At 40.5% G+C, this 27,614-nt stretch overlaps 2 protein-coding genes across 2 annotated transcripts; both read right to left on the bottom strand.

Moving 5' to 3' along the window:
* Nucleotides 1–279: 279 nt before the first annotated feature.
* Nucleotides 280–8,228, bottom strand: samd1b (sterile alpha motif domain containing 1b). The gene is given in 8 exon segments (XM_028593282.1): nucleotides 280–1,424; nucleotides 1,551–1,641; nucleotides 2,199–2,313; nucleotides 2,591–2,633; nucleotides 3,614–3,744; nucleotides 5,028–5,262; nucleotides 6,438–7,296; nucleotides 7,299–8,228. Coding segments are annotated over 8 exon segments (1,947 nt in total). The 5' UTR covers nucleotides 7,628–8,228; the 3' UTR covers nucleotides 280–1,280.
* On the bottom strand, nucleotides 8,229–26,725 carry LOC114565306 (cAMP-dependent protein kinase catalytic subunit alpha). Its single transcript, XM_028593268.1, has 11 exons — nucleotides 25,749–26,725; nucleotides 24,765–24,826; nucleotides 23,220–23,348; nucleotides 20,450–20,548; nucleotides 16,702–16,784; nucleotides 16,306–16,432; nucleotides 14,300–14,395; nucleotides 13,403–13,525; nucleotides 11,828–11,887; nucleotides 11,615–11,719; nucleotides 8,229–11,522 (listed from the first exon to the last, which is right to left on the bottom strand). Exons 1-11 carry the CDS (start codon nucleotides 25,792–25,794, stop codon nucleotides 11,397–11,399), a joined length of 1,056 nt encoding a protein of 351 aa, XP_028449069.1. The 5' UTR covers nucleotides 25,795–26,725; the 3' UTR covers nucleotides 8,229–11,396.
* Nucleotides 26,726–27,614: the final 889 nt, after the last annotated feature.

Genomic DNA, 27,614 nt, shown 5'->3' with positions numbered 1-27,614 from the left:
ACTTGAAACTCGCCAGCCTTGTGGTGTATTTTAAGTTATTGTAAAATACCCTTTTCCCATCTGGTGTTTGTTTTTGCCGTTAACCAGTGATTTACTGGCGAAATAAGTCATTATTATAACTTATTGTTATTACATTATTAATCAATCACTTCATTTTGACCATATGGCCTTAGCAATAAACAAGCCATTCTTTAATGTCGCCAACTGTTGTTTTGTGCTCCTTTTTTATATTTTATATTATATACATTATAAATATATTATATATATTTCGGTTCAGGCACCGGCACCGTTTTAAAAGTATCATTTTAGCACAGGTATCGGAAAAAACCCAAACGATACCCAACCCTAGTCCAGAGATACTATCCTGAGCCTGACTGACGAGTTCTGCCACATTAAGAAGCCACAGCATCTCAGCTCTGCGATTTTTATTTCAATGGAAGTTTTTGTATTCTTACTGTATACTCTTTGCTGAACTTTTCCAGGAAAGATTTCCTTGTAATAATTGAATCCTTTCAGCAGGCAAACATCTTCTGCTGCAGTGAAACAAGCTGAGCAGTTTAATGCAGCCATGTTTTTACCATCGCCAGTCTTAATTTAATTTAGTAGGGAAATTAGTTTATCAGTTTATTGCTTTGACCTACGGCCTTCTGCACATGGCCGTGAACCCGGCTCCGGATTCTAGTCTGACATATGGGGTGGATATTTGACGGGTCAGCATCCCAACCATTCGCTCCAGCTTCTGGGAATGTGTTTAATCTGGTCATCTTCTAATTTGTTGCACCACAGCCCCAAAAGAACAAAATGAAATTTACTTCCACACATAATTAACCAGACCTTCTTCAAAATGTGCATAAAGGTCAGCACAAAATAACAGTTTAAAAACAAACCATCTTGCAGAGTTTAGTCGAGAAAGTGCTTGATCATTGGAAATAAAAAAGGACGCATGATTGCATGACTTTTTTTTTTAACCTCTGTATCTGAAAATTGTATGAGTCTACTTTCTCCCTCCAACATTTGTGCTCGGTTTGGTAGAAAATCCCTGTTATCCAGGAAATCCAGTCTCATTTCTGTGTGTTGTTTCTGAACCAGAGCAGTCACAGAGGGCCAGAGCGAGAGAAAATTAGGTGTGTGTGTGTGTGTGTGTGTGTGTGTGCGTGCATGTGTGCTGTTTGACATGAGATGAAAAGTGAAGTGTATAGTATATCATGCATACACTTTTATAGGATTACTTGAGCTATGTGTAGATACAGACATAACAGTCTCTATGTGCATTTTCATTGTTAACAGTCATCATCCTCAAAATGTGTTTTCTGCAGGACCTTTACATGACGCTCATAGATCTTCAGGGCGGGGCCGAGTCTGATCGAAAGGCCAGTCAAAACATCATTACGCTGCATGAGGAGAAGAGACTTGCCATCGATTTCCTAATGAAGAGAGCAAAGCAAAGTGGGTAGGTAGATGTAGGTTACAACTGTTAAAGGTTCAAGTACAGCCATTATTCCTTGTCTCTGGTGGCCTCTAGTGGTTGTTAAAGGGGATAACAGGCTCACCTGGGTCCTGAAGGCAGCAGCCTGCTCGGGGAAACCTGCTGTTGTGAAATAACTGACCACATCAGACACTGTCCAGTCCACCGGGCTCCCACTGGAAAAGGAAAAACACAGCAGGGCTCGCACCATATACAGTCTATGGCTCGCACTATACACACATCATACTAAAAAAAATAAAGAAAAACAAAGGGAGACATACCCCTAAAATAATGATAAAATAACCTAAAAATAATGACAAGACAGACACACACCACCATGAAGGCCTAGTTATATTCAAATTGCTAGAACAGGCTGTAGTCAGATCCTGTTGTTAGTTGGGTGAGACAAAGTTCAGTCCAGAGGGCTCCACCGCGGCCAGAACTGGTTGCCATATCTTGATGGATTTCCATGTTTTTAGTGATGAATACATTTTTAACTTTAATTTTACAACCTTGTGACTGCACATTGTCGTCATTGTCAGTGTAAACAGGAGAATCAGATATTACGTATTGATTATTTTTTTAATTGTCAGACTTTTACACTTTACTTATAGCGGTATAATCAATAATTTCATTATAAAATTGTATAAGTGGGACAATGTGAAAGCGTTGAAAAGGTGCTCAGCACCAAACAGCACAGTTAGTGGCTCTCCAGTATCTCTGCTGTACTTACCCTCCACTGCTAACTCCGTTCATCCCTCGTTCCTCAGATGTGCCGGAGTCCTTCGGGGAGGCAGTGGGTGTGAGCAGGCAGGACGACACTCCAACCTCTGTCTTAGACTCCAAGCCTACAATGGAAAAACAAGTCAAGTCAAGTCAAGTCAAAGTTTATTTATACAGCACTATTTATACAGACAAGCTGACCAATGTGCTTTACAGAGCAATAGAATATCACACGACAGACAAAACAAGAAAATTTAAGAACAAATTAAACACTATTAAAAGCAATTTAATTTTTAATTTAAAACAAAAAACAAATTAAGTACATTCTGATTACCTGTCATCATTGCTAGCCACCAAACACATACACACAGACTTTGATATTATCTGAAAAGCAGAACTCACTGTTAAAGCCTGAGGAGTTGTGGTTGTTTCTGTCATGCTGCATCTGATTATGTAGGTGGAGAGAAGAGAGGGAGTCAAACAAAGATGCAAATAAATATACATGACAAAAATAAGATATCTGCTCCCTGGAACAAGCCAACATGACTAGAAAGAGTGGCAGAGAAAATATGTTGAAAGCATCAGAGTTCTATGACCTCCACCTAAACTCAAGGATGAAAGGAGCTGACTGTGTCACGCATCATGACAAAACTACAATGATATGATAGGATATGATTTTAGAACATATCCCACATCTGGGGCATTTTTAGCCTTTATCAACCCTTATGTTGTCTTCCCATCGACCATGCGACTTTATGATTTTCTAGGTTAAAAATGTAAACTTTTTTTTTCAACGTTTGACACTTTTGTCACTTTTTTCCAAGTATTTTTTTGTCACTTTTTCGGATGTTTTTGTCAATTTTTTTTTTCTGCGCCTTTTGACGTTTTTGTGGGGGATTTCCCCCACGTTTTTGAAGATTTTTACGGCATTCTGGGTCAAAATTTTAAATTAAAACTTTTTTTCCCCAACTGTGTGGGTGTCTTTTCGACATTTTTGTCACTTTTTTCAACATTCTTTTATAAATAAAAAAAAGAAATATCTTCAAATGCTATAAAATTGAATAAAACACCCAAATTCAAGTAGTGAACTGATCATCTGATCATTTATTTTACTTGTGAAGAGTAATAGTTGTACGGAACCATCCACGTTATTTTTTGTTTTTAATTTGGTTGAAAGAAAACCAAAATTTCTGATATAGAAACTTTTTGAAAATGGGTCAAATTTGACCCGAGGACAACAGGAGGGTTAAAGACCGTAGTAGAGAAATGACAGGAGACATGCAACAAAGGTCCCCAGTTAGACTCTAACGAAGGGCGCTGTATTTCATGGTTGGCGTTAGAGTCATTTTGACCTGTTTTGATAATGCACGGAACATCATACAACAATAAAAACCAAACAGGACAGATGCACATGCTTGCACTTACTTGTGCCTCCGTATATAGCTGATCAGGGACGACAGCTCTCTCCTCCAAGTGTGTGCTGTTACATTGTGACAGGGTAGCTCCCTGAACAGGTGGACACGGCGTCCTGGTTAGGGAATCAAGCCCGCACATCCCTGTGAGACCAGCAGCCAAACCCAGACAAAAAGAGTGAAGAGAAAAAATTAAAGACCAGCTTTTACTTCTGTTATTATTATTATTATTAGTAGTAGTAGTAGTAGTAGTAAGAGTAGTAGTCAAAATGTATATTGAACAATAGTATTGATATTAAAATTAAACACACATGCATTAAAATGTATTTAAACAGTAATTTAAAAAAAGTCATAAAATAGTGTTTTACATCAGAAACAAATTACAAAAAACAAAAACAGTAATATTTAAATAACCGTTAATGAGGTCAACAGTAAAGTAATTATGTAATATATTAGTAAGAGTTAGAAAACATTTTCTTACAAAAGTACAAAAGTTTAAAGTAGAAGTAGTAGTCATGATAGTGCTAGGGGAGACTGTTGTAAAACTTGGTTGACCAATTTGCAGCGGTGATGTCTTTAATATCGTACACTCCCATTTCCTTTTAGAGCTCTCAGGAGAAGTGGCAAGTGACCAAAACAAAAACCAAAGTAACAAAGATTATTTTTTGCCTAGAATTCATTGTATTGTAGATACAATGGTTGACTACACAAACTAAGGAAAAAAGTAGTTTTTCCATTTAATTTGATGCTTTGCATTCATGCCCGTTAAAACCCACATGCTAAAACAGTTAGCTATGTAATGGCTGCTTGGCGTGGGGATAGTTGTGTGTTTCTGTAGTTCATTTAATGTGTAGTACATTGTAAGCCTGGGACCAAAAAAAGCCTGCAACCCAAGGGAACCCATCTACATTTGCCACAACTGTGACAGTGATTGAACCCTTATGTGAAACATGCACATTCAGGGAGAAAATACACGAGCACATTCAAAGCAATTGTTTTTTGTGCTAAATTTTAAGTTTTAGAAGAAATAGGGCTTGTTTACTTTATTTTAAGGCGCTTTTACTTTATTCTTCAATGATGTTGTTGCATAAGTATGAATATTATTTCAGCAAATTACCTCTCATTGTTACATCTATCCCCAGTTAGTGACACAACTCACCCCAGTAGTGGGGTAGGTTGTAACAATGTCACATAATCTGTGATTGTGTAGTAGATATCCAAGTAAGTTGTATTTGCAGTAAACAAATATGGGTACCATGTATCAAAATTTGAGAGCTCTAGCACAATCAACCACTGAGTTACTGATGCTCAAACAAAAGGTGTTATACCATCCCTCTCCCCTTAACAGAGGACGGTTACTAGTGATAACTAGAACCTTTAAATCAGACGCTGCACATCATTATATCCACGCACACACGCACGCACACCTTTGCCAAAGTGCTGCTGCTGGGGGCTCTCCTCCTTAGATGCTGTCTGGATCTCAGCATCTTCTGTGGTTTTCTCAATGAGCTCTGGTTCGGTTGTCATGGCTACAGGGGTAGGTCCTCCTTCCTCTTCAGAACTCCGGGAATCATCCTCCTCCTCTTCCTCATTCTCTTCCCGTTCCTCTTCGTCACTGGCTGTTTCCATCGGCTCATTCTCCTGGAGAGAAGGGGCCGGCGGCTGCAATAAAAGATAAAGTTTTATTTATATATATATATATATATATATATATATATATATATATATCGGAGATGAATGGGCAACACTTGAGTTTGAGCGAAGTTCTCATTCAGGTTGCACTCATTGGAACCTAGCTGATCAGAGCTTTAAACGGTAGCCTAAAAAAATAAGTAGCTAGATGACAAACACCTCCCACTTAGAGAAAAACACAGATAGGCCATCAGAAATACCGATAGCCGCCTACTTACTTAGCCTACTCAAGTCTGCATCCACAAGGGAGGGGGGGAGGAGAGCGTGCTGTCAGAAATGATACAAAGGATTTTATGAGGCACGAAACGAGAGATGCGAGGGGAAGAGGGAAACAAAACTGCGGGGTCAGAAACGTGCCACACGAAATGAAATATAGCCTATATGCTACACGAACAGACGTGATGCTCGGCTGTTTGGGCTGAGTCGTCGCCGCCGCCGGCCTGCGCGACAGAGCAGCGCCCAGATGAGAGCGGCAGCAGCACGTCTCAAGTTTGCACAGACACCGCCTACTGCGCGGCAGGCCCAGACACTCCGCGCTCTGTTCCGCGCAGCTAAAGTTCCTGAGAGCGAAATGAAATGTTATTATTGACCACAAACAGTGAGATGTGGCACTGGCAACGACAACAGAACCGGCCCGTGCTCGATCCGTGCAGAGACGCTCTTTACGGTGCGCGCGCTCATCCTGGGAGCCGGGGAAGCCGCCTGCTCCTTTGTGCAGGAAGCAGAGCCGCGCGCACGCCCGCCCGCTCGTGCGCACACACACACACACGCACGCGCACGCGCACACGCACACACACACACACACACACACACACACACACACACACACACACACACACACACACACACATTAACCGAGGCTACAGAGGACACACGCCAGGCACGGTCGCATCCCGCTGGCAATTAATGAAACAACAATTACCCTATCTTCCTAAATGTGGGAAATCTCTCCTAAACACTTTTACATCTAAAACATCGGGTTTGAACAAGAAACAAACATATCTGGAGATGGAAGCCGAGCGCATCCTGGTGCCGTGTGCGCGGTTTTAACCAGTGATCATTAATTTATCGGCAAGCCGTCGCTGTTCGGCGCCCTGTACAACCGGGACATGTTGGAAATACTGAGTTAGCAGTGCAGCGCCCACCTTTTTCACCGTGTGCGTGTCCTGCAGTGCGCTCTTTACAAGACTGTCAGCGGACGCCTTGTTCGGCATCGGCTTCTCCACCACCACCCCCCTCAGAGGAAGAGTGATGTTCCCGCAGCGGCTCCTGCGCAGCCTGCCCCTCGCCACCTCTCTCTCCATGACCACTTTGACTTTGCCTCGGGTCAGCTTCTCCTCCGACAGCCGGTCCTGGCTGCTCAGATAGCCCAAAATCTCCTTCAGCCCGAGCGGCTTCACGTGGCCTCTGGTCGCGGTGCCCCCTCGCATGCTCTTCTCGGACAGGCTGCGGACAGAAGCCACCAATCTGTCGCCCAGGTCGGAGTTGGCGTAGTTCCCCGCAGTTTTGGTGCCCCCTCCTCCTCCGACTTGAAGTTTGGGCTTGAGGAGCTCAGTCTGCTTCTGCCTCTGTTGTTGCGGGAGGCTGCTGGCGCTCCTACAGCAAGTTTTGTTCTGGGTGTCATCTCCGGACAAACACGACTCCTTTTCTCCGCAAACTGCATCGGCTTTGCTCGGCGGTAACTTGCTGGCATCACCGCCGCCGGCGTCGTGTGCGTTTGTTCTGTGACAGAGACCGGGCGAAGGGCAGTTCCGCACTCCCTGCGGTCCTAATCCCTTGTCTGTCGGCGCACTTGCTTTCTCCTCTTTACAGCAGCTCCCGACAGCGCAGCCCGTTGTTGCGCAACAACTGAGGCACCCGTTTCCGCTACTCGGGCTGGCGGCGGCAGGCTCGAGCTTCTTCTCGGTTGTGCTGGCTGGTGTTTGAGTGTGGGAATCTGGGCTGGGCTCCGAGTCCTCATCTCCCTCCTCCTGGTCGGTGAAGCTGTGCGCACTGTCGCCGTTGTTGTTCATATGGTCGTGTTTGGTCCGCTCCCTCGCTGCCTCCGCTGCTGCTGCTGCTGCTGCTGCCCAGCGGCCGTAAACTCACTCTTCTTTCTGCTTTTCCTCTGCACCTTTGCCGCATTTCGGTACGATATGGACCCTTTGTAGCTAACTTTGAGCACCGTCTGCTCTTGAATCAGTTTTTCCAGTTCTGTCCTGGTTCGGTCCGGGTCTGACCCGTGTCGTCTCCGGACCATTCGACAAATCCTCTCCAGATCCGGACGGGCTTTCCTCGAGCGGAGAGAGTCGATCGTTTCCAGGATCCACTCTCGGTACTTATTGGGCTCGGACATCTTCTTCTGCTTTAAGTGCGGATGGGGTTTGGCCCGAGTGCGTCTTATCCCCCCTGTGCTGTTTCACAAGTGACGCTGTGTCAAAGCTGCGAAGCCAGAGTGCGATCCCCGGCTGGAGAATAAGGACGGAAGCCTGGCTGGTGTACGCTTTCGTTCGTTGACCACATTGTGCGCTTAAGGTGGACCGAAGATGGCGCCCAGGTCTCCACCACAGACGCAAATGGCATTTAAGGTGGAATTGGCTGTCTTTTAACGCACCGTGTTCTTTGTTCGCAGTGTCGATAGTCTCGTGTATAACAATCTGATTTGAACACAAAGAAACACCAACGCGCAGTCCAACCACAGAGCAGAGGAGATGGTTGAGTTGTTGAGAGTCGTGTTTTTAAGCGTTATAGCGAATCAGACTGAGCCGTGCGGTCAACAGATGGGTGGATGGCGGCTCCATTCCGCATCAGGCGGCAGTGATGATGGATGTCTGACCTCCAGGCTACAACGCTCACGCTACATTTCAAATATGTCATCTCCTACACATCACTCTTTCCCAAACTCGCGGCAGCTGAACTATCAAATAAACACATCCAGGAAGCACACCCAAGTTCAGTACATTTTTACAAGTAAAACTTTATTGGAATGATACTCATGTTGCAAAATATTACACTTCGTGTTTTTATGTCACTGTTCCCGTGACTTGCTTCCTTTTGCAGTGTGTCTGTGTGTCTGTGTGTGTGGCGGGGGTTAACATGGTTTACATTGGGGTCTCATTTCCCTAAAAAGTGCGACAGTATGTACCAGCATTGTGCCTGCATTGAGAGGAAGTTGTATTACTGCAAAAAAACATCGAGGAGACACAGACTAATATTGTATCATAACTTCAAACATTTTGTCCATGATGATATAGTCAACATTAAACTTGACATGGAGGAAATACAGCGAATGTGAAGTCTCAACAAGTGGTTTACAACAATGTCATAATAATAATAATAATAATAATAAAGGTTGGTAAATAAGTCCATAATAACCAACTACAAGTAGTATGTATCCACCTTGCAGCTCAGGCCCGTCTATCTGCCAATATGATTTTGACTTCAGATTGATCAATGAAATGTCTTTCAGCTGTTTCACCTCTCAATGAGAAAGATGAATGTGAAAAGTAGGGGTATATAGGGGGGGATGAACCCTTTTAGTCACAAGTCTGTTGCCTTGTATGTGACTCAGTTCTTTGATAGAAAACCAATCAGTCAAAAACCTTTTTTCTGGAAATTGGCCAGGCTGTATTACCAACTAAGCAACTGCCCCGGGCCCCAGGTCCCCAAAAGCCCCAGGGTCACTGAGGAAGCTTGTTTGTGGTAATTTGTGTAAAATGAACTTTGTTTGGGAATATACATTACTAAAGCACAATATCAGCTGACACTATGAAGGGACTTTAGATGGATCCTGTTTCTTTAGCTCATCTTGAGGCCCCGTCAGAGAGGTCCTGGACCCCATTGATTTTACATGCAAAGTCAGTTAACTAGTAAAGGGGACTACTCCTCAGCCTGTGAAAAGTTGTCAGATGGTGTCAACGCTCACAAGTGGACATGGTAATCTTTCCCATCGCTACTGTCCATCCCATATGACGTGAACACGGCATAAAATTTGGATATCTAGGCCTCTGCTGCACATCTCTTGCAAGTTTTATGGAAGTGCAATACTGAATGAATGGCCCTTTAAGACCTTCATTAATTCTTCTAATGCTGTGCTGACATGGTGCATATTCGGAAATTAATTTGTCTTTAAATCAAATTAGCAAACAGTAAACCTGGGGCCATGTAATATTACAGCACAGTTATACTGTACATATTGAACTATATTTCCCCATATCTAAACTGTTTTGGACAGGAAGGACTCGTGTGAATCAAAAATATCTGGATTTTAAAGCAATCGCAGAAAACCAGAGCACCTGTCTGAACCAAAACAGAATATTTTTATTATGGTCGCACATTAAACAGCTATGAAAAAGGCATTTGAATGTTTGAAACAGACACCAGTGTCACTTTGTTTTGTTTTATAAATTCTGAATGACCAAATCCTACAATGACCACCATTTTGGGCATTGCTTGAGTCCTTTGCCATCATAGCTCTGGAGCTATAAGGAGGCATTGAACACTTGAAAAGCTACTGTATGTGTCGTGCACTGTACAGGCAGCTTGTATACTGTGCACTAAGATCATGTTTTTCTCTTCTCAGTACTAGTTCTAATCAACTCCAGGTGCACTACCTTAAACTTGTTCCATGGAGAAGCAGTCATCTTTACACCATCATCACCACCACCACCACCACATACAATTCTAAATTAAACTGTGCATGTAAACACAGAGATTAAAATAGTTTGCTTTCACATGTAAAACATGTGGTCCAACATTGCAAGTGATAAGAGGAGAGCTGGGTGCTGGGGAGATGAACATAAACACAGGTCTCTATAAAAGACCATAAAGCACACTATCCAGACTGCCTTAAATGACATGTCAAAGTGCTCCATTGACCACCAGCCAGAAGCAGTTTGAGGTAGTCTGCCTCAGATAGTCTCCCTTAGTTGGAGTTGGAAAGGCCAAACGATTGATTCAAAATGCTGCATCAACTTGACTGTTGAAGTGAGCTCTGAGCCGAGACAGTGAGTGCTTTTAATACCAAACAGAGATGTTGAGTTAGCAAAACCAAATCTTCTGGAAGGGGAAACTGTGGAATACGCTAACCGAAAGTCTTGGTATTCCTGCGCGTTCCTCTTAGTGCTAACCAGAACTTTGAATTCCCAAATCTATATCATAAGCAAGTGTCGCACACATCTTCTTTACCTGCTAATCCAAATGCTATATGTTGATAAAATGTCTTATTAAGTGATATGTTCAAACCTGAGATACCATTATGTTATGGTGTTCCTTCACAACACCATTAAAACTGAGATATTTACGTTCCCTTATCCAAATTTCCTTGTTTGTTAGCCTGACATGATATCATTGGTGTCACTACTATCTAGTTACAAGCAACAAGTGTCATTTGTCTCTGACCGAAACTTGTTTGAGCACACAATGCATCATCTTACGTTTTTCTTTTGGCCAATCATGCCAGTGACTCGACGTATGCCGTCTATGATATGAAACGGTGAAGATTTAAATATTTAAAAGAAAAAGGACTGCAAAATATAAAAGTTATTTACGCACATATGTGTAATTCATTTAAATGGTCACTTTGATGCTCCTCTTGCTCACCAAAGAGAGAGCAAGTTAGACGGTTATCAGTTTAAATTTAAGAAAGCTTTGTGCAGACTGAGACCTCAACTTGTATGACTCAATGGGCTTTATGTGATGACCAACAGACTGCAGGAGATTAGAACAGACTGACTGATTTCTGTGATGTGGCCCAAAAGTGACTAAATTATGAATTCAACAATAAAAGAGCAGGGCAGATCTTGGGTGAAAATGTCTAGAGGCAACTCTAGATAAGTGGGGTTCCCAACACTCATGAATCTGAAGCAAACCTTCGTTGTAAAGGGATCCATAAATAAGACAGAATAATAAATAAAATACAACAGAAACGCAACAGAAAAGGCAACACTGCTGGTTGTCAGTGTCCTTGCTCTTTTCCCTTCTCTATCCCATTCCCCCCCCCCTCTTTTCGTAGCTGGTGCTTGTGATTGGACAGGAGACAGTACTCTCTCCTCACGTCTCCCACTTGACCAGCCTACCTTTGACTTTCCCTACTTCCTTCTTTCTTCCTCTCTCGCTCTCTAACTCTAGAACTCCGCAAACTCCTTGGCACATTTCTCAGTGAAAGAGACGCGGATCTCCTCCTCCTCGTAGTCGTCAAAGTTGCTGGTGTCGCCTGGTCCTTTGAACTTGGGGACAAAGGGAGCTTCCACCTGAAGACAATTAAAAGCGTCAGTTAAGAAGAGAACTTTACAGAAGGGAAGTTAACACATCTACAAAGTTTACAACTCACAGCCACACTTACCTTTTTCTGGTAGATGGCAATCCAGTCAGTGGTTGCAAACCATTTGTGTCCCTTAATGTCATTGACCCCGTTCTTGAGGTTGCCGTAACGTTTTGTTAGATCCACCTGAGAATAATAGCGACACATTTTTCTCACTTTTAGATTAGAATAAATTCAGAACACACAAAGTAAAGGCAGCCTTAACATCAGAATGACTGAGATATTTGCTTTCACCTGTAACAGGTTCCTCAGGAGGTCCTTCAGGTCTGAACTGAAGTGAGATGGGAAACGCACCTGAGACAGAAGGCAAGAAGAAGAATGAGGCAGCAGTAGAATTCGGAGATGCAGTCTATGAATCTCTCGCAATTTAAATACATCTGTACAGAAAGAGTAAGTAACTAATGCTTCACCTCCCTCAACTAGTCATTTTCCAGGTGCGAGTGTGTGGATTGACGAATAATGTTGGGGGGGAAAAAAATGCAAAATGTGCTGAAGAAAAAATGTACATTCAAATAAATATCTAATTTCATATACCTGCTGTTTGATATAACACAAGAATAATTAAACTGAAAGTCAGTTCATGACATATATTACAGTTGTGATTGAAATAGCCAGTGATGGGTGTTTCCTTGGTAAAATCTTCAGGCACAAACTTTTTATTTTATTTTAGCCTTTATTAAAGCAGGTAAGTGTGGCTGAGAATGCCTTGTTGACACTCAGTCAGTTACTCACATTCACACAGGCCTGCCCAAGGGAACCTGAAGTGGTTTAAATGAGGGAGAGGCAAGTGCTGCTCATTCACTTGCCCCACCCAGATTTATAGGGACAAACCTGCTTCTCTAACCTTCAGGCCACCACTGCCCCATGTGGTGGCCGGAAGAAGTGATGTATTTTACAATTCTGACATCTGCTACAACAGTCTGTCTGTAATAAATTCAATAAGAAGCCTTATTTTGTACGGCTATCTAACATATCCAACATGGCTGGACCGAACAGAAAATCAAACAACATAAAATTCTAAGAATGTAAACATCACAGCATCAACACTGATTGTAAAATGATCTCAGGAAACTAAAAATAAAAAAACAGCAACCATGGCTTCTCACTAAAGGTGTTGCAATATAATTTGTTGTTTAAAGCTTTTAAAAACATTGTTTCTAAAGCTTATGAACCTCATATAGAAAATGGGACATACAGTATAGTATACCTTGTAACATAAATATGCTTTAAAAACTGTGACACAGAGGTGGTCGTGGTTGGAACAGACGAAATAGACTAATTGCCTATAGCAAAGGCCTTTGCATGAGTGGGTGTGTTTGTGTTTAATGTGCATCTTTTTGCCCCCTTGTGTGCACCCCTGACATGCAACAGAATCATTACAGAGTGTCTGTAAATAAAAGCATATTATTAGCACAGAATAGAGATAAATTTGGCTGAAAGAAAAATAACTGAATATGTCTTTATCAGCCTGAAAAAAAAGTCAAATCAGTCAGCAGAGTAAAGTAAGACAGAAGGCAGTATTTTCTAAATTGGAATTGTCTATCATACTGTATTATGTAAAGTACCTGCCTTCAAAGTGTACAGAGGCATGCTTGACCCAAAATTGAAATTGCTGCTGAGGATTAATTCTAACAGTTTTGTTTATTCCTAAAATTGAGCTATACTATGAAAATAAACCAAACTGAAACATTTTCTACAATAAACCAGAAGAAAGAAGTCAGGGACTATGGATGAGGCGTGGGTATACTCCAAATGTTACAAATAGATATTAAATGCAGGACAAAGTGGTAATCAGAGAGTCAGGCTCACCTTCCCTGATACGATCTTTTCATAGATCTGAATGGGCTGGTCAGCAAAGAAAGGCGGGTACCCTGCTGCCATCTCATAGACGAGTACGCCCAGCGCCCACCAGTCTACAGCCTTGTTATACCCCTGGTGGATGTAACAAGGAAGGAGGAAAGGAGAGAAAAGAAGAGATTATTATAGACAGTTAATCGAGATAACATTTTAAATGTTTTGAAAATGTTTGTTTTTTTGCGTTATTAAACTTCATTCATCCTATACATCTTATTTTTCTAACATAGTCTGTGCAACCCATCTAGAGGTTCAGAGGAAAAATATATGATTGTTATATATAGCATGTCCTTAGAAGTAATGAATTAGTCAAAAAAAATTGTGATATTATGAAGATGAGAACTATTCAAGGGCATCCTACATGATGATCGTCACACGTTGTATTTACATAGCACCAAACAACATCTAGTCGAACCTTGACAAATATTTGCACAGCTTTGTTCCCCACCACGTGATACACTGTCAAATGCAGTAGTTAACAACAGCATGTTAAACATTTTAAAAATGTCCTTTGAGGCATGTTTCACAGTTTACATCTTGTTTTGAGGAACATCTGAGTTGTGTGCGCTCCATAGATGCTCCTTTAACCCACATGCCCAGCGTGGTTTGAAATCCTACATCAACATCCTCTGGCTGGTAGGGCCATGAATACCACTTTAAGTTTTGAATCAATACTTCTGAAATAACAGCAACCATGTGTTATAATTCTTCAAATGAACAACTATCCTGTAAGAAAAGTGTTGTAATGTGTTGTGCAACAAGTTGGTGTCACTGTTTGTTCAAAAGCAGAATATCTCGTTTTGAAAGGAAACACAGCGGACAGTTCACAAGATAAAAACTATGGTGGCTCACCTTGCTGAGAATAATCTCTGGGGCCAGGTATTCTGGGGTGCCACACAGTGTCCAGGTCCGGCCCTTTACACGTTTGGCAAAGCCAAAATCTGTCACCTGAGAGAGGAAAAGAAAGAGCAATGACAAATAATGAGAGTAAGACAACGAACAAAATAAGCAGACACAATCTCAAAGTGCCCCACTGAGTTTTAGCAGATGAAAGGCAGCAGAAAGGAGAGACAAATCTTAGACAGAGCCACAGAGGGGGAGTAGAGCAAGGATCTGTTTACCACTAGAGGGCAGCATCATCTGTGCTACAAGACAGCCTAAGTGTGCCAGCACACAACTCAGCAAACGCAGAAAATTGCAAAATAAACACTGGCATCATAGCTGCGCTTGTGCACTCTCTGGGTAGTTGTTGATAGTTTCTAGACACTTTCATGTATGTTTTGGATTGAGGGGTGGGGCAAACACAGTTATATTGTTTGTATTTCTGGGACACCCATCTTTCTAAATATGCACCAATACCTTTCAAAATGTTCTGTTTATTTAAATAATCCGTCATCTTATTTTCATGCAATGCACTGCTAAACTTTAGCTTTCTGGCTCATAGCTGAACCAAAGGGTTCTGTGAGCTGAGTGGATTAGAAACATCTCCCATTGCCAAGTCGTGCCTAAGGTTCGTCCTATTTACTGGAGTAGTGAACAAAATTCCCATTTCATAAGAATATTATGGGATGGGAATACTTGTTTCAGGTATTAGTCAAACCCCCAGGTGTTACCAGGGAAAATAAGTCATGGCATGTGAAAAATGTTTGAATTTGATTGCAAAACGAATGAAAATATTTAATTTTTTTGGTAAGTGACCATGGTATTATAAGCGAGATATTGCCCTTCGAGGTGTCCATAATCCAGGAATTAATAGACACCTCGTCGGACATTATTCCTTCCTTATGTTATTTTCAAGCAAAAATTGTCAAAGATTTTATGGTTCCAGATTCCTTTTCTTTGTCTTAGATTGTAAACTGAATGTCTTTGGCTTTGGTCATACAAGAAAAGACATGTAATGACATCATGTTGGGCTCTAGGAAATTGTGATGTCCTTTTTTCACAGTTTTCTGTTGTTTAAAGACCAAAAATCAATTCATTGGGGCAAAAAACTGCAGATGAACTGATCATGAAAATAATTGTAGGTGCAGACCAAATAAATATGAATTCAAATGCACTGGCATCTCTCAAATGCTGCACCGATGTTAACTCGGGTTTTGGACAAACTAAACCATGGGACACAGCAAGAAATTATAGGGAGATTTGGCTGTAGGCGGAAAATTTAAGGGGTGAGGAGAATTCCCAGCAAACACACCGGGCTGGCTCAGCCTGTATGTTTAGAAATACAGCAGCCATCAATGTCAATGTCAGCTAGTTTATATCGACAGCGTTCCACTTACGGGATTGTTCAGGTACTGCTGGAAATTCAACCGGATGTCCTTCTTTTTAGATGTCCCACACCTTCCGCTTTCTTGGCATTTTAAACTCTGGTCGATCTATGAGGACTATGGTTAACTGCTCCTCAGATCTCTGCATGGTAAATCGAGACAGCTAGCTAGACTATCTGTTGAATCTGAGTTTTCTGTTGCATGACTTTTAAACATACACGTTCCACCAAAACAAGTTCCTTCAAGGATCTATTTTGCAGAAGCACTGTCAATGTGTCCGGCGCTTAGCGCCCCTCAAGGCGGTTGTGATTGGTTTAAAGAAATCTCCTATCCCGAAAGCAGTGTGGACTAGCCAGACCCTCCTCCGCAGCGCTGTGGAGGAAGGTCTGGCAATGCGAGATTAATGTCAGCCATCACAAGAGTAGGTGACATTGTTTAGCACCACTTGGGAACTCCCACTGATGTACAATATAAAGATTAATTAAGACCTTATGTGGGCCTTTGCAGACAAATCATATGAATACATGCGGACATTTTGAGTAATTAATTTATGATCAGCTTTTGTATGTTATTGCAACAGGTGTTGTTTACCTGTATGTAGCCCTGTTGGTCTATGAGCAGATTTTCAGGTTTCAGGTCTCTGTAGATCAGGTCCAAAGCGTGCAGATACTCAAAGGTTAGAACGATCTGAGCAGCGTAGAACCGAGCATGAGGCTCACTGCACGCACGCACACGCACACACACACACACACACACACACACACACACACACACACACACACACACACACACACACACACAGGGAGATTGACAGAAAGAGAGCAGTTTAGTGGAGAGTACAGTACAGAGTTCAACATAGCTAAACAGACCTGAAGAGAACAGAGTTCTTTAGAATAAAATAAAATTGACTACAAGAGAATAAAAAAGAGGAGAACAGAGCTGAATTGAGAGTAAACTTCATGTTAACTCCATTGCTCAGACACTAACCTAAATCTGCCAATTCTTCGTAGGTGGGAGAACATCTCTCCACCTGGTACATATTCCATCACCATGTAGAGGTTAGTGTTGTCCTGGGGAAGGGAAGACAGAGGGCCTGTTAGTGACACTAACTCACATACATACATATTAACACACACACACACACACACACACACACACACACACACACACACACACACACACACACACACACACACACACAAAATGGGCAACTAGACGACATGGAAGCAGTATTTTGTGGGTCTATATGAAACAAATCCACTGATTTATTTCAGTTATTACCATACTATGTGTCTATTATACATTGTGTTATATTTCCAAAACCTGGTGTAGAAATCATATGTTCTTTAGACCCTTTCACCGAGATAAATAACACTAGCTTTATATTGTCAAGGAGGATTTCATTCTTCACATGCTTATCGGTTGACACCATAGGCTGTACATAAAGATGGACCACGTGTCTCCACTTGCTTCCACTGACTGTACAAAAGTGAAGTTAGATTTGGGTGCTGCCATTTTGTAATTTCAGAGCCAGAGTCTGCGCAGTAGGGATTGGACAGTGCAGCGTGGTATCAAACCCCCCGCCCATACACCCGCCAGACCAATCGCAAGTCAATCACAGACATTCAATCATGATGTTTCACCTCGTTTTTATAGCATCAAATAACAAATAAAAACCAAACTTATCAGAAAAAATTAAGACTCGAACAAACATCAGCTTGCCAAGAAGTACTATCTTTAGGAAAAAAAAACTGTATGTGTACTTTGATTTTTTTGTTTGGCCCATGTTCCATCTGCTAAAATGGAGGGGATGGGATTTATGACCTATACTGCAGCCAGCCTCACTTGTACAATCTATGCATCAACCCTTGGTTGACACCTGCAAATGCAATTCGAATAGTCAAATAACTCTAACTAAGCCAAGTTAATATGTTTTTGTTGTGGACTCTTCTCAGTGAGCAGGGCAAGACACGTGGACAGGAAAATTCTGTTAATAGGTTTATTTGAGGCATCAAGGATATTCAAATCCAAGGCATCCAATGAGCATCTAAACAGCTTAACCTGAATAAGGCTTTAATTGGAGAATGGCCATCAGATGGGTTAGCCTGTACGGGTACAGCCAGCCAACAACAAAGATAGAGTGTGAAAATGTTGAAGAAGATTGTGAATTTGTGGCTCATTTCACTCTATATTTGCTGATGACACACCCCTGATAGAATTAATAGTCAATAATGATGAAAGTGACGATCAGGATGAGATTGTAAATTGACAGATTATTGCATCAGGAATTACCTAGACAAGAGTTGACCAGAATAAAGAGATAGCAGGTTTTTTTTTTTTTTTTACAAAAAACAACAATAGGTACTAAATCAATTATTGACAGATATGACATTTTACGCCCATATATATGCAATATATACATTAGAACTGCTTTATACTGGATAAATGTTAATACACTTTTAGTTTTGTAAATATGACAAATTCATAATCTATAAATAAATTTCCTCACACTTTATTATTTCCTCAGTTTTGGAAGTTATCCAACTTTTTGTACATTGTGGCCTAAGGCAATTATTTTTTTCTTTTTAAGGCTCTGACACACCAACCCGACGGCCGACCTTTGGCAGAAAGGGTAGTTGCAAACTAGCTACGTTTTGATCAGCGAGAGGATGTTATGGGCAAGAATTATTTTTACAGTGTTTTGACTGACTCAGGTAGTCAGCCGTATCTGTGTTCAGCCAGAGAGAGGCTGCAGCGGGGGTGATATGAGCTGCAGAAAGCCAACACCAACTGGTGGGGCCTTTGCTCCAATTGACCTCCGATACCAACAGAAAGGAAATAATTCTGCTGCAAGGAACGCAGCATGGGCAGTTTTCGCTGGATACTGTCACCAATGACAGCTCTCATGGGGCTGTATGTGAGTCATTGCACGTTTACTTGTACAGAGGTGTGCTAGAGACCTTCTCCAGGATCCCAAAGATAAACTGGAAAAGACAAACAAGGCCAGAAGGGGGATTTTTTTTGACTGCCTCTGGAGGAGTGAGAGCTGCCAACATGCCCCCTTGCGTGCAATGCATCCTGGTACATGTAGGTACAGCTGCCACAGCTCTGCGAGCAGGAGAACTTGCTTACTCAGTCAATTTAGCACAAACTGGGGAATGTATTTCTTCAATACCCTATATATTAAGAGGTAGGGAAAAAAATCGGAAATTGTATGTATCGTGATACTTTTTGTTACGATTTTTAAACTTAATTCTTTTCCCTAGATATTTTTTATTTATTTTTTTTACCAATGATTCACCTAAATATTTTTTTGTTTATATGGTACCGCCGATGGCAACTACAACATATCTGTTTCCAGCAAAACAGAGGGGAAGCACAAAATGCAGAAAATACATGTTATGTACTTCTCTACAAATTAAATAAATGTCAGACTGACTGACATTATATTTAGAAAACAATACGTTTTTAAAAAGGCCTCATGATATATTGTCTCTAGAAATATATTATTCAACTTTTGTTTTTGTTAAAGAAGGAAAAGAAAATCACAATACTATCGAATCGCAATACTTCTAGAATCACAATAAATGTAAATCGAAACAGCACCCATGTATCGTGAAAGAATTGAATCGGGACAAAAGCATATCGTCCCAGCCCTACATACAATCAGTACTGATTAGACATCCACATTAAAAGGTGGCACATTTTCCCTTTAAGTAAAGAATATTTGACACCACACAAAGTCAAAGGTTTAAACTTAATATGCAGTGTTTGGGTTCTCAGTTGAAAAAGGAATGTACCACATTACCTCAAAATAAACACAAATAGAAACCTTTACATACAAATACACAAATAAGAGACTTTGGCAGTCAGGGTGAGACTCTCTAATATAAAGCTTTATAGAGAATGTTATTCAAGGTAATGACCTACACCAGAGATCTTCAACAGGGGGTCCGTGACACCTAGGGGTCCTCAGAGTTACTGCAGGGGGAGGCACCAAATTATTGATTGATATTTATTTTGGAGTAGTTTTTTTATTTATTTAAATACGTCTGAAAATATATATTAACATGAATGCAACATTTTATTAGCAAAGATTAATTGGCCTATTTGTACAAAAAAACAACATTTAATTTACACAACATTGATGATACGCTTATTACTAAGTAAGGTATCCCATCATGGTAGCCAGCCACACATACGCTTAAGGATTTAATGTGCCTTCCACATGTATGTTTAACACTGAAACACGTCTAGATAATATACTTTATAATTATTCATCCATCCATTTGGTCCATGTTAATATGGAACTAAATTTGTATACAATATATGTGTTAGAGGGTCCCTGCTCTGCGGGTCTCTTTCAGCTAAGGGGTCCCTGCACTAAAAAATGCTGAAGACCCCTGACCTAGACTGTAAGGGTCAGGTCATGTTTGGAAATAACGAGTTTGTTCGAAGTGTCGTCCACACACGTGATAGGTAAGAAAACTGGGTGTGCTGGGGTAAAACATTGATTTAGTTTTTTAATGGACGAACTTTACAAAAATGTAGACAAATAGCAACTTAATTGTTAATGGGGGATGTAGGGCAAGCTGATGAGCAGATGGAAGGAACACACACACACACACACACACACACACACACACACACACACACACACACACACACACACACACACACACACACACACACACACACACACACACACACACACACACACACACACACACAGTACCTTGAACGAGTACTCTAACCGCACCAGAAAAGGAAAGCTGACAGCCTGAAGAATCCTTTTCTCATTCAGAGTGTGCTCTATTTGCTTGAGCTTCACCACCTGAAAGGCAAAAAGAGAGCGGGAGAAGGAGAGTTTATATTTTATTATAACAAAATAGAAATCATGTTTTTTTTTTTATATTTTTTTGGGCTTTTCCGCCTTTATTTGATAGGACAGCTAGTTGAGAAAGGGGAGAGAGAGAGAGAGAGAGAGAGAGAGAGAGAGAGAGAGAGAGGGAGAAGACATGCAGGAAATCATCAGAGGTCAGATTCGAACCTGGACCTCTGCGTCGAGGCATAAACCTCCAAGTATATGTGCACCTGCTCTACCCACTGAGCCAACCCGTCCACAAAATCATGTTTTAAGAAGAATAAACTATTGTTTTATCAGAGCAGCATAATCTTAGGTCTCTTTAAAGCTACTGTATAGTGTCTAGTTTCTTTCTCCCCCATTATGAATTCTAAGTAATGACAACAATTATGTCGGTGCACCCACATGACACAAGCCTTCACGCTTCACCCCCACCACGCAGTTGCTAGTAGCCAAGGACGACACGGAGGATTCAAATAAAACATGATGAACTCTTCATAAGAGGTAATTATCTTCACTCGAGTTACGCACTAAAACTTTAACATGTTGAACATGTTTTCTGTTTCTATGCAAGAATAACACTGTTCTAAGCTACGTCCTTCTTTAGACTCAGGAATAACTGAAAAACATTATTTTGGCTTGGATAAAAAAAAAAAGCCAACTTAGAAGGCCAAGAGGCCACAGTACTTAAAAAAAAAAGTAATGTTGGGAAAAGTTTTGGGCTATATCTTTGAGCTATTTCTGTTATTTTTCTATAATGATATATACATACTTTTAGTTCTGTATAAATGTGAATAATATTTTTTTATTTTTGATGAACAAATAAATAATGAAAAAGATTTAGATATTGGTCTTATTATAAGAATAATTTTTTTTTTTCAATATTGTAAAAAGTACTTGCCAATGATGTTTTATCACCATCATAATCTTTACTCCAGTATCAACACATCTTCTTCCAATTTTAGGAGTTTATAGATGCTCTGAAACTTCACAATCTGCCTTATTCAGGCTGCACATTCTTATTGTATTGCAATGTATTTAGTGCCTGGCATTAAATGTATTGCATGGCCAACATCTGCAAGCATCTACATTCAAAGCATATCTTTTTTTTATGCTGGTTATGTTCACCTGGCACACTACTGTTTTAAAGGTAACGTGATATACCAGATGATAGGGCTGGGCGATATGGAGAAAATCAGATATCACAATATTCTTGACCAAATACCTCGATATCGATATTGCGGCGATATTCTAGGTTGACAATTGGTGCTTTAACAAAATATCTTCATACTTAAATAAATAATAATCAGTAATGTGGACATAAGTCTAAGTGGGTAAAGGCAAATAATAGAACAGCTAGAACAGTCTGGTAAGTTCAGAAAAGTGCATCACTTTACTGTAATGCAGCCTTTGAAACCAGGAAAAGACAAAACTTATGTCATATCACAATATTACCATATCCAAAATCTAAGACGATATCTAGTCTCATATCACAATATCGATATAATATCGATACATTGCCCAGCCCTACCAGATGACAGATACAATATTTCCAAAATGTTTAAACATTTTATTCTTGTGAAACTGGGAAAAAGTCAACAAATGTTTTTGCACTTTTGGTAATCACACACACAAATATACAGTAATTATAGTGCTAAGCGGAACAAACTGAAAAATTACAGTCTGAGAAAAATAATATATATATACATATACACACACACACACACATATACATATATATACACACACACACATATATATATATATATATATATATATATATATATATATATATACACATATACATATATATATACATATATATACACACACATATATATATATATATATATATATATATACATACATACACACACACATATACATATATATATATATATATATATATATATATATATATATATATATATAGATAGATAGATAGATAGATAGATAGATAGATAGATAGAGAGAGAGAGAGAGAATATATAAGGAACTCTTACAGTTTTCAATTGCTTAAGCACTAGTTTGAAAACAGGGACCAGCTTTTCAAAACACTACACCCAATTAGCACAACCACACACCCAATTAGCAGAATGAAACACTCTTTTAAAAACATATTTTGTTACCATATGAAACCCACACATTTCATATGACTTAATTCTGTTTGAACCAGTTACACACTGCTGTTGCTAACCTAAAACACTTTTAGCAATTCTACTTCTCATTTGAAGCACACAGAGAAAGTGCAAATATACAAGTTCACCAAACACTAGAAAAGACCAATGCTGCAGACTGAGGAAAATATAATTTATTTCTCACCATATACCCAAATCAGTCAACATGGAAAATCACAACCTCAGCTCTGCCACTCCAGCTGATGCCTGCTTCAGCACAAGCTGGTTCAAAGAGGTTCAAAGGGAGAAAAAGGCTTGCACCTGTATTTGAGTCTCTGCATCTTTACACCAGCATACAAAGAGGGGGCTTTTTTTTCTCCAATATCCACAAATGTTTGAAGCCCTTTTAGGACAATTTCCATATCAATTTTCATATTTTCTATGACCATCTTGCAAGTTTCGTGAAATGACAGTCACGTTTTAACACCCTCCATCCCACTGTGACCCTCCTGACCCAGACTGACCTTCTGCTTGTTGAGGATCTTCATGGCATAATGCTGTCCCGTTTCTTTGTGCTTCACCAGCATCACACGGCCAAATGAGCCCGTGCCCAGGGTTTTCAACCTCTCAAACTGCTCCAGGCCAGCAGTGTTCTAAACAGACAAAACAAAAAAAGGGTTAGTTGTTTTTTGTGAAAATGGGATGTGAGGGATGTGGTGGTTATTTTCTAATGTGTCCTATGCTTACATGTACTGTCTATTTTATATTATGTATGTTTTTGTACAGACAAGCAAATGCCTGAGTGTACATGTATGTGAGTGGGATATGTGCATACTCTGCATACTATAGAGTAATCACTGTATAGTATAGGAAACATGGTATTTATGTTTTATGTTTTCAATACATATATGTACATACTGGATATGTTGTACATATACTGTACAGAATATTAATATAGATCCCAGTCATATTTAATACTATTTTGTAAGCCTGTAAAAGCTGTCCTGATTGAGCTCATCGATATAAAGTTTATATATTTTTTTAAAGTGTGTTATTTTTCATAACTTTGTGAGTCAAAGAAAAAGATAGATATACTCTATAATGTAAAGAACCTTGATACAGATCTTACGTGTATTTTAATTTCCTTATCTGTGTCTGTAAAATATGTCTTAAAGCTTCGTTGTATAGGATACATCCAACTTTTTCCATCATATTTCTAGGGCTGGATGATAGAGTTAAAAATGTTAACAAGAATATTTTTTCTAAAACACATTACAGGAATATAAAATATTACATGTAAAATGTAATGCAATTTAATGTTCAATGCAATGCTATCCATTACATTTGACAAAACTTCACACATGTAACAAAAACATTAAAATAACTTGGACAACAGGAATGTGAGAAAAGATAAGACTTAGAAGAATATGATTTCAATCTAAATTAATAAATGATAAAACTCAATCATCACCCTACATATTTTACGAGCCACTTGCTTCATGTCACCATACAAATATACAAAAAAATACATTTACCTAAAAAGCTGCAGGAACAAAAAAAAACATTCCAATTTGTGGTGCACAATAAATAATAAAAACAAGTTAAAATTCCAATAGCGATGACTAGGCATGGGCTGGTTACCAGTTTTAAGGTATACCGCGGTTTGAAAAAGTCAAGGTTTCAAAACAAGGTTTTCTGTCATACCGTTCCTAAGGTATAAGCTGTTTTTCATGAGTGGTCAAGGAGAGAAACTGCAGTTCAGTAATCCGTCTCCCTGCCAGTGTGCAGTGTGTTTTTTTACCCAGACATTTAAAACAAATTTTTTTAAAACTGTAATTGCAATACCGTGAAACTGTGATATTTTTGTGCTGAAGGTTATCATACCGTCAGACTCGTATACCGGCCCATGCCTAGCGATGACGACTGTTATTTTTTAAGAGGAATCATAGAGAGCCTAAATTTAAATTTGATATATTTGGTCACACAGAATTTGAATGAAAAACCCCCATATGCATGCAAATTCATGCAGAAAATATGACACATTCCTGTTATGTTAGATGAACACTAACCTGTGCAGGGTTCTCCCATTTCTTGAGAAAGTCCTCTTTGGCTTTAGCAAGGAACTCCTTGACTGTGGAAGACAAAATCACAAGAAATGCTTTAGTAGTTTGTGTAAAGAGTGAAAGAAAACAGAAAATAAATATTAGGATACCTCAGAGCTTCTAAAATCATATTTCATAAACTCTTTGAAAAACATATCTGGTTGATAGGACACTGTTCCAATAGCAATGCATGGTTGCAGCATACACACATTGTATCCAGCACAGGCAGCCAAACTCAGACTGACTTAAGTATGTTATAGACACTAAGATATGCATTGATTATGCCTCACTGTTGCTAGAAATAAAAAAATAAAAAAGTCTGTACCTTATATGTCCTTATAAAAACAAAAGCCCAAGTAACTAACTACTTCAATAACTAACAGCCCAGTGGCCTCAGACATTAGCATACGTTCATTCTTCTTCATAACAGCAACCTTACATTGGACTTATAGTACAGCAGACAGTGTTGGGAGGTTGCCAATATTTCAGTACAGTGAATATTCCAAGATCCTTGCAGACAATTGCCGTTGGCTGTTTTGCAGCTCATAGAGAGATGTGGCTATGGAAAAAGCTCTACATCCTGCTTCACCCTACCTATGCACCCACTAAAATCAAATTGAAAACAAAGTTTAACAATGAACATTACGCCTGAGCCTAATTTGAAGAGATATTTCCTTTTCATCTACATGCACATACAATGCTCCTATATTCTAATGTAGGTTCTTTGGAGCTTGCATGGCACAAGCTCATTCGTTTGCAGCAAGGAGTTATCATGGAAATACAAGTGGATCTCAGTGAATGGGAAAGCAAGAATAGGCCTATAATAACAGTGTATGGCTTGTTACGTAAAGCTAACATTGCCTGCATTATCACATCGTCTCTGATCATTTCATGAGTCTGTAACCGAGCAGGTGCTGCTCAGGAGTGGTGTGTACTGGCGACGGTACCCACCGCTTTCCATCTCGCTGCCCTTCCTGGCCGTGGGCGCGTTGCCCATGATGACAACTTGTCAACGGGCGAAGCGTGGCTTTTTGGCCGCCCTACAGACTTGTCAAGCCGGTCTAATCTAGATTAGGTCTGAACGGTATTTCTTAAATCCAGCAGTAACAGTTACCAAGCGTTTACTCCGAGGTTTTGAGCTTTGGTAGCCTGACAGCTGGTGATGGGGTGCCACGGCGAGACGGTAACGGTATAGTGCAGCGGGCTCACTCACTCCACGGTCATCAACCACCGGCGACTGATATAGTGTTTAAATCCACGGGGAGCTATCGTTGTGGTATCTCGGTTCGCTGGGGCTTCACTGGACTGCCAGGCCGACCTCGGCGCATTTGGCCTGAACACGGAGGATTCAGTCTTCTCCTGTCCCTCCTTGCAGCCCCCTCCGAGCGAGGCCCCCCGGCTCCCCACCTCTCCCCCAGCCCAAAAAAAAAACAGCTATACCGACGACGGGAATGCAATATTCTCAATCAAAAGCCTGCCACTTTTCGTTACCGAACCCAGCTTTTAAAAATGAATCCTCGGCGGGGTCCGACAACGACGGGAATTTGCCAAAATCAACATTGGCCCCCTGTAGCCTCGGAGACGAGCGAGATGACGGAACTACAGCCGAGCGAACGTCCCGCCTACTTGCCAGAACCGGAGTAAATTGACAGCTTAAGCCTTGCTACGGATTGGCTACCTTTCTACGGCGCTGTCCCACGGATCGCTCTGATTGGCCCTTAGTAATCCATCAACAACGGCAGCGTCCCGCCGCCCTCCAAATAGCAAGCGACGGGAACATCAGCGATTATTTTCCTCCCGACGACGTACGCGCCCACTTTCTCAGATTGCTCTCCTCTATTGGCTTGGCGCGGCAGAACCGTGGGAATCTCGGTGAATGCGAGGATATCTATTGGCTGTAAGCAGCGGTTGACAGGAATGCCCCCCCCCCCAATCTCTTCCCCAAAAAAACTCCCTACCGCGCCGCCAAGCGACTGATACACGTTTAGCTAAGTGACGTCAACCGCGAGCTATTTTTAGAAATGTTGGTCAGAATTTAACGCACGCGCGGCGCGGTCTAGCTGGCAAGACTTCTAAACAGATCGCAGACGGCCGTGCATGGTGGGAAATGAATCACAGGAAATAAAAGACAATCTTTTTACAATCGATGTTGGATGAAAACACACAGAGCCTCAAACTGTCTGTGTACCAACGAGCTTTACAGTCAGAATCCTCCAACAGCATCTATCTATGTCATCCTTGCCCCACACCTGGTGTAGGCAAGCTACAGGGCGAGTGTAGCAGATGCCCGAGGGCCTTTTTTATCAGGATCATCAAAAGGCATAATTTCACATAGATTTGCATCTGAATATCTTATTTCAATAACAATTTGAGCTTGTGTTGGTAAAATATCTTAATTTATAAAAGGACCCATGCCCATGAACAACACCCAAGCTATAAATAGGTGATCCCTACAGCTACTGCAGTGTCTGACACCATCAGATTAGGGTTGTACAGCCACCTACTTTATTATGTGAAAGGAACCCAAACTGTTAGAGCTAAATAAGATGCACTGTGTTAGATATTTAGCCCTACATTAATGTGACATCTCAATGTGTTCTGATAATTATTATAGACGCTTTGAGAAATTATCAGTGCTTGCCTGACGGTTTTAACCAAGCTCAGTGTCACTGTTAGGTTGGTCGAGTAATTTCTCTGGCACATTACTCAGGTTTTCAAAACTAGTCTCGGGTAGCAACAAACTTGTTTTCATTGTAAATTATTGTCATGATTAATAACATTTCCGTCTGTAAATTGAGAAAATAGTACACAAACTAT

This window comes from Perca flavescens, chromosome 2, assembly GCF_004354835.1.
Source record: "Perca flavescens isolate YP-PL-M2 chromosome 2, PFLA_1.0, whole genome shotgun sequence".
Taxonomy (NCBI): Eukaryota; Metazoa; Chordata; class Actinopteri; order Perciformes; family Percidae; genus Perca; species Perca flavescens.
Note: the sequence above shows the minus strand (reverse complement) of the source record. Positions and strands in the feature narration are given on the sequence as shown.

What these genes read in the sequence shown, in the direction of transcription:
- LOC114565306 (XM_028593268.1), bottom strand. Translation starts at nt 25,794, where the DNA reads ATGGGCAACGCGCCCACGGCCAGGAAGGGCAGCGAGATGGAAAGCG. An exon ending in GGGCAGCGAGATGGAAAGCG is followed by an intron (nt 24,827 to 25,748) that starts GTGGGTACCGTC and finishes TGTCTTCCACAG; the next exon opens with TCAAGGAGTTCCTTGCTAAA. An exon ending in ACCAACAGGGCTACATACAG is followed by an intron (nt 14,396 to 16,305) that starts GTAAACAACACC and finishes TTCCTCTCTCAG; the next exon opens with GTGACAGATTTTGGCTTTGC.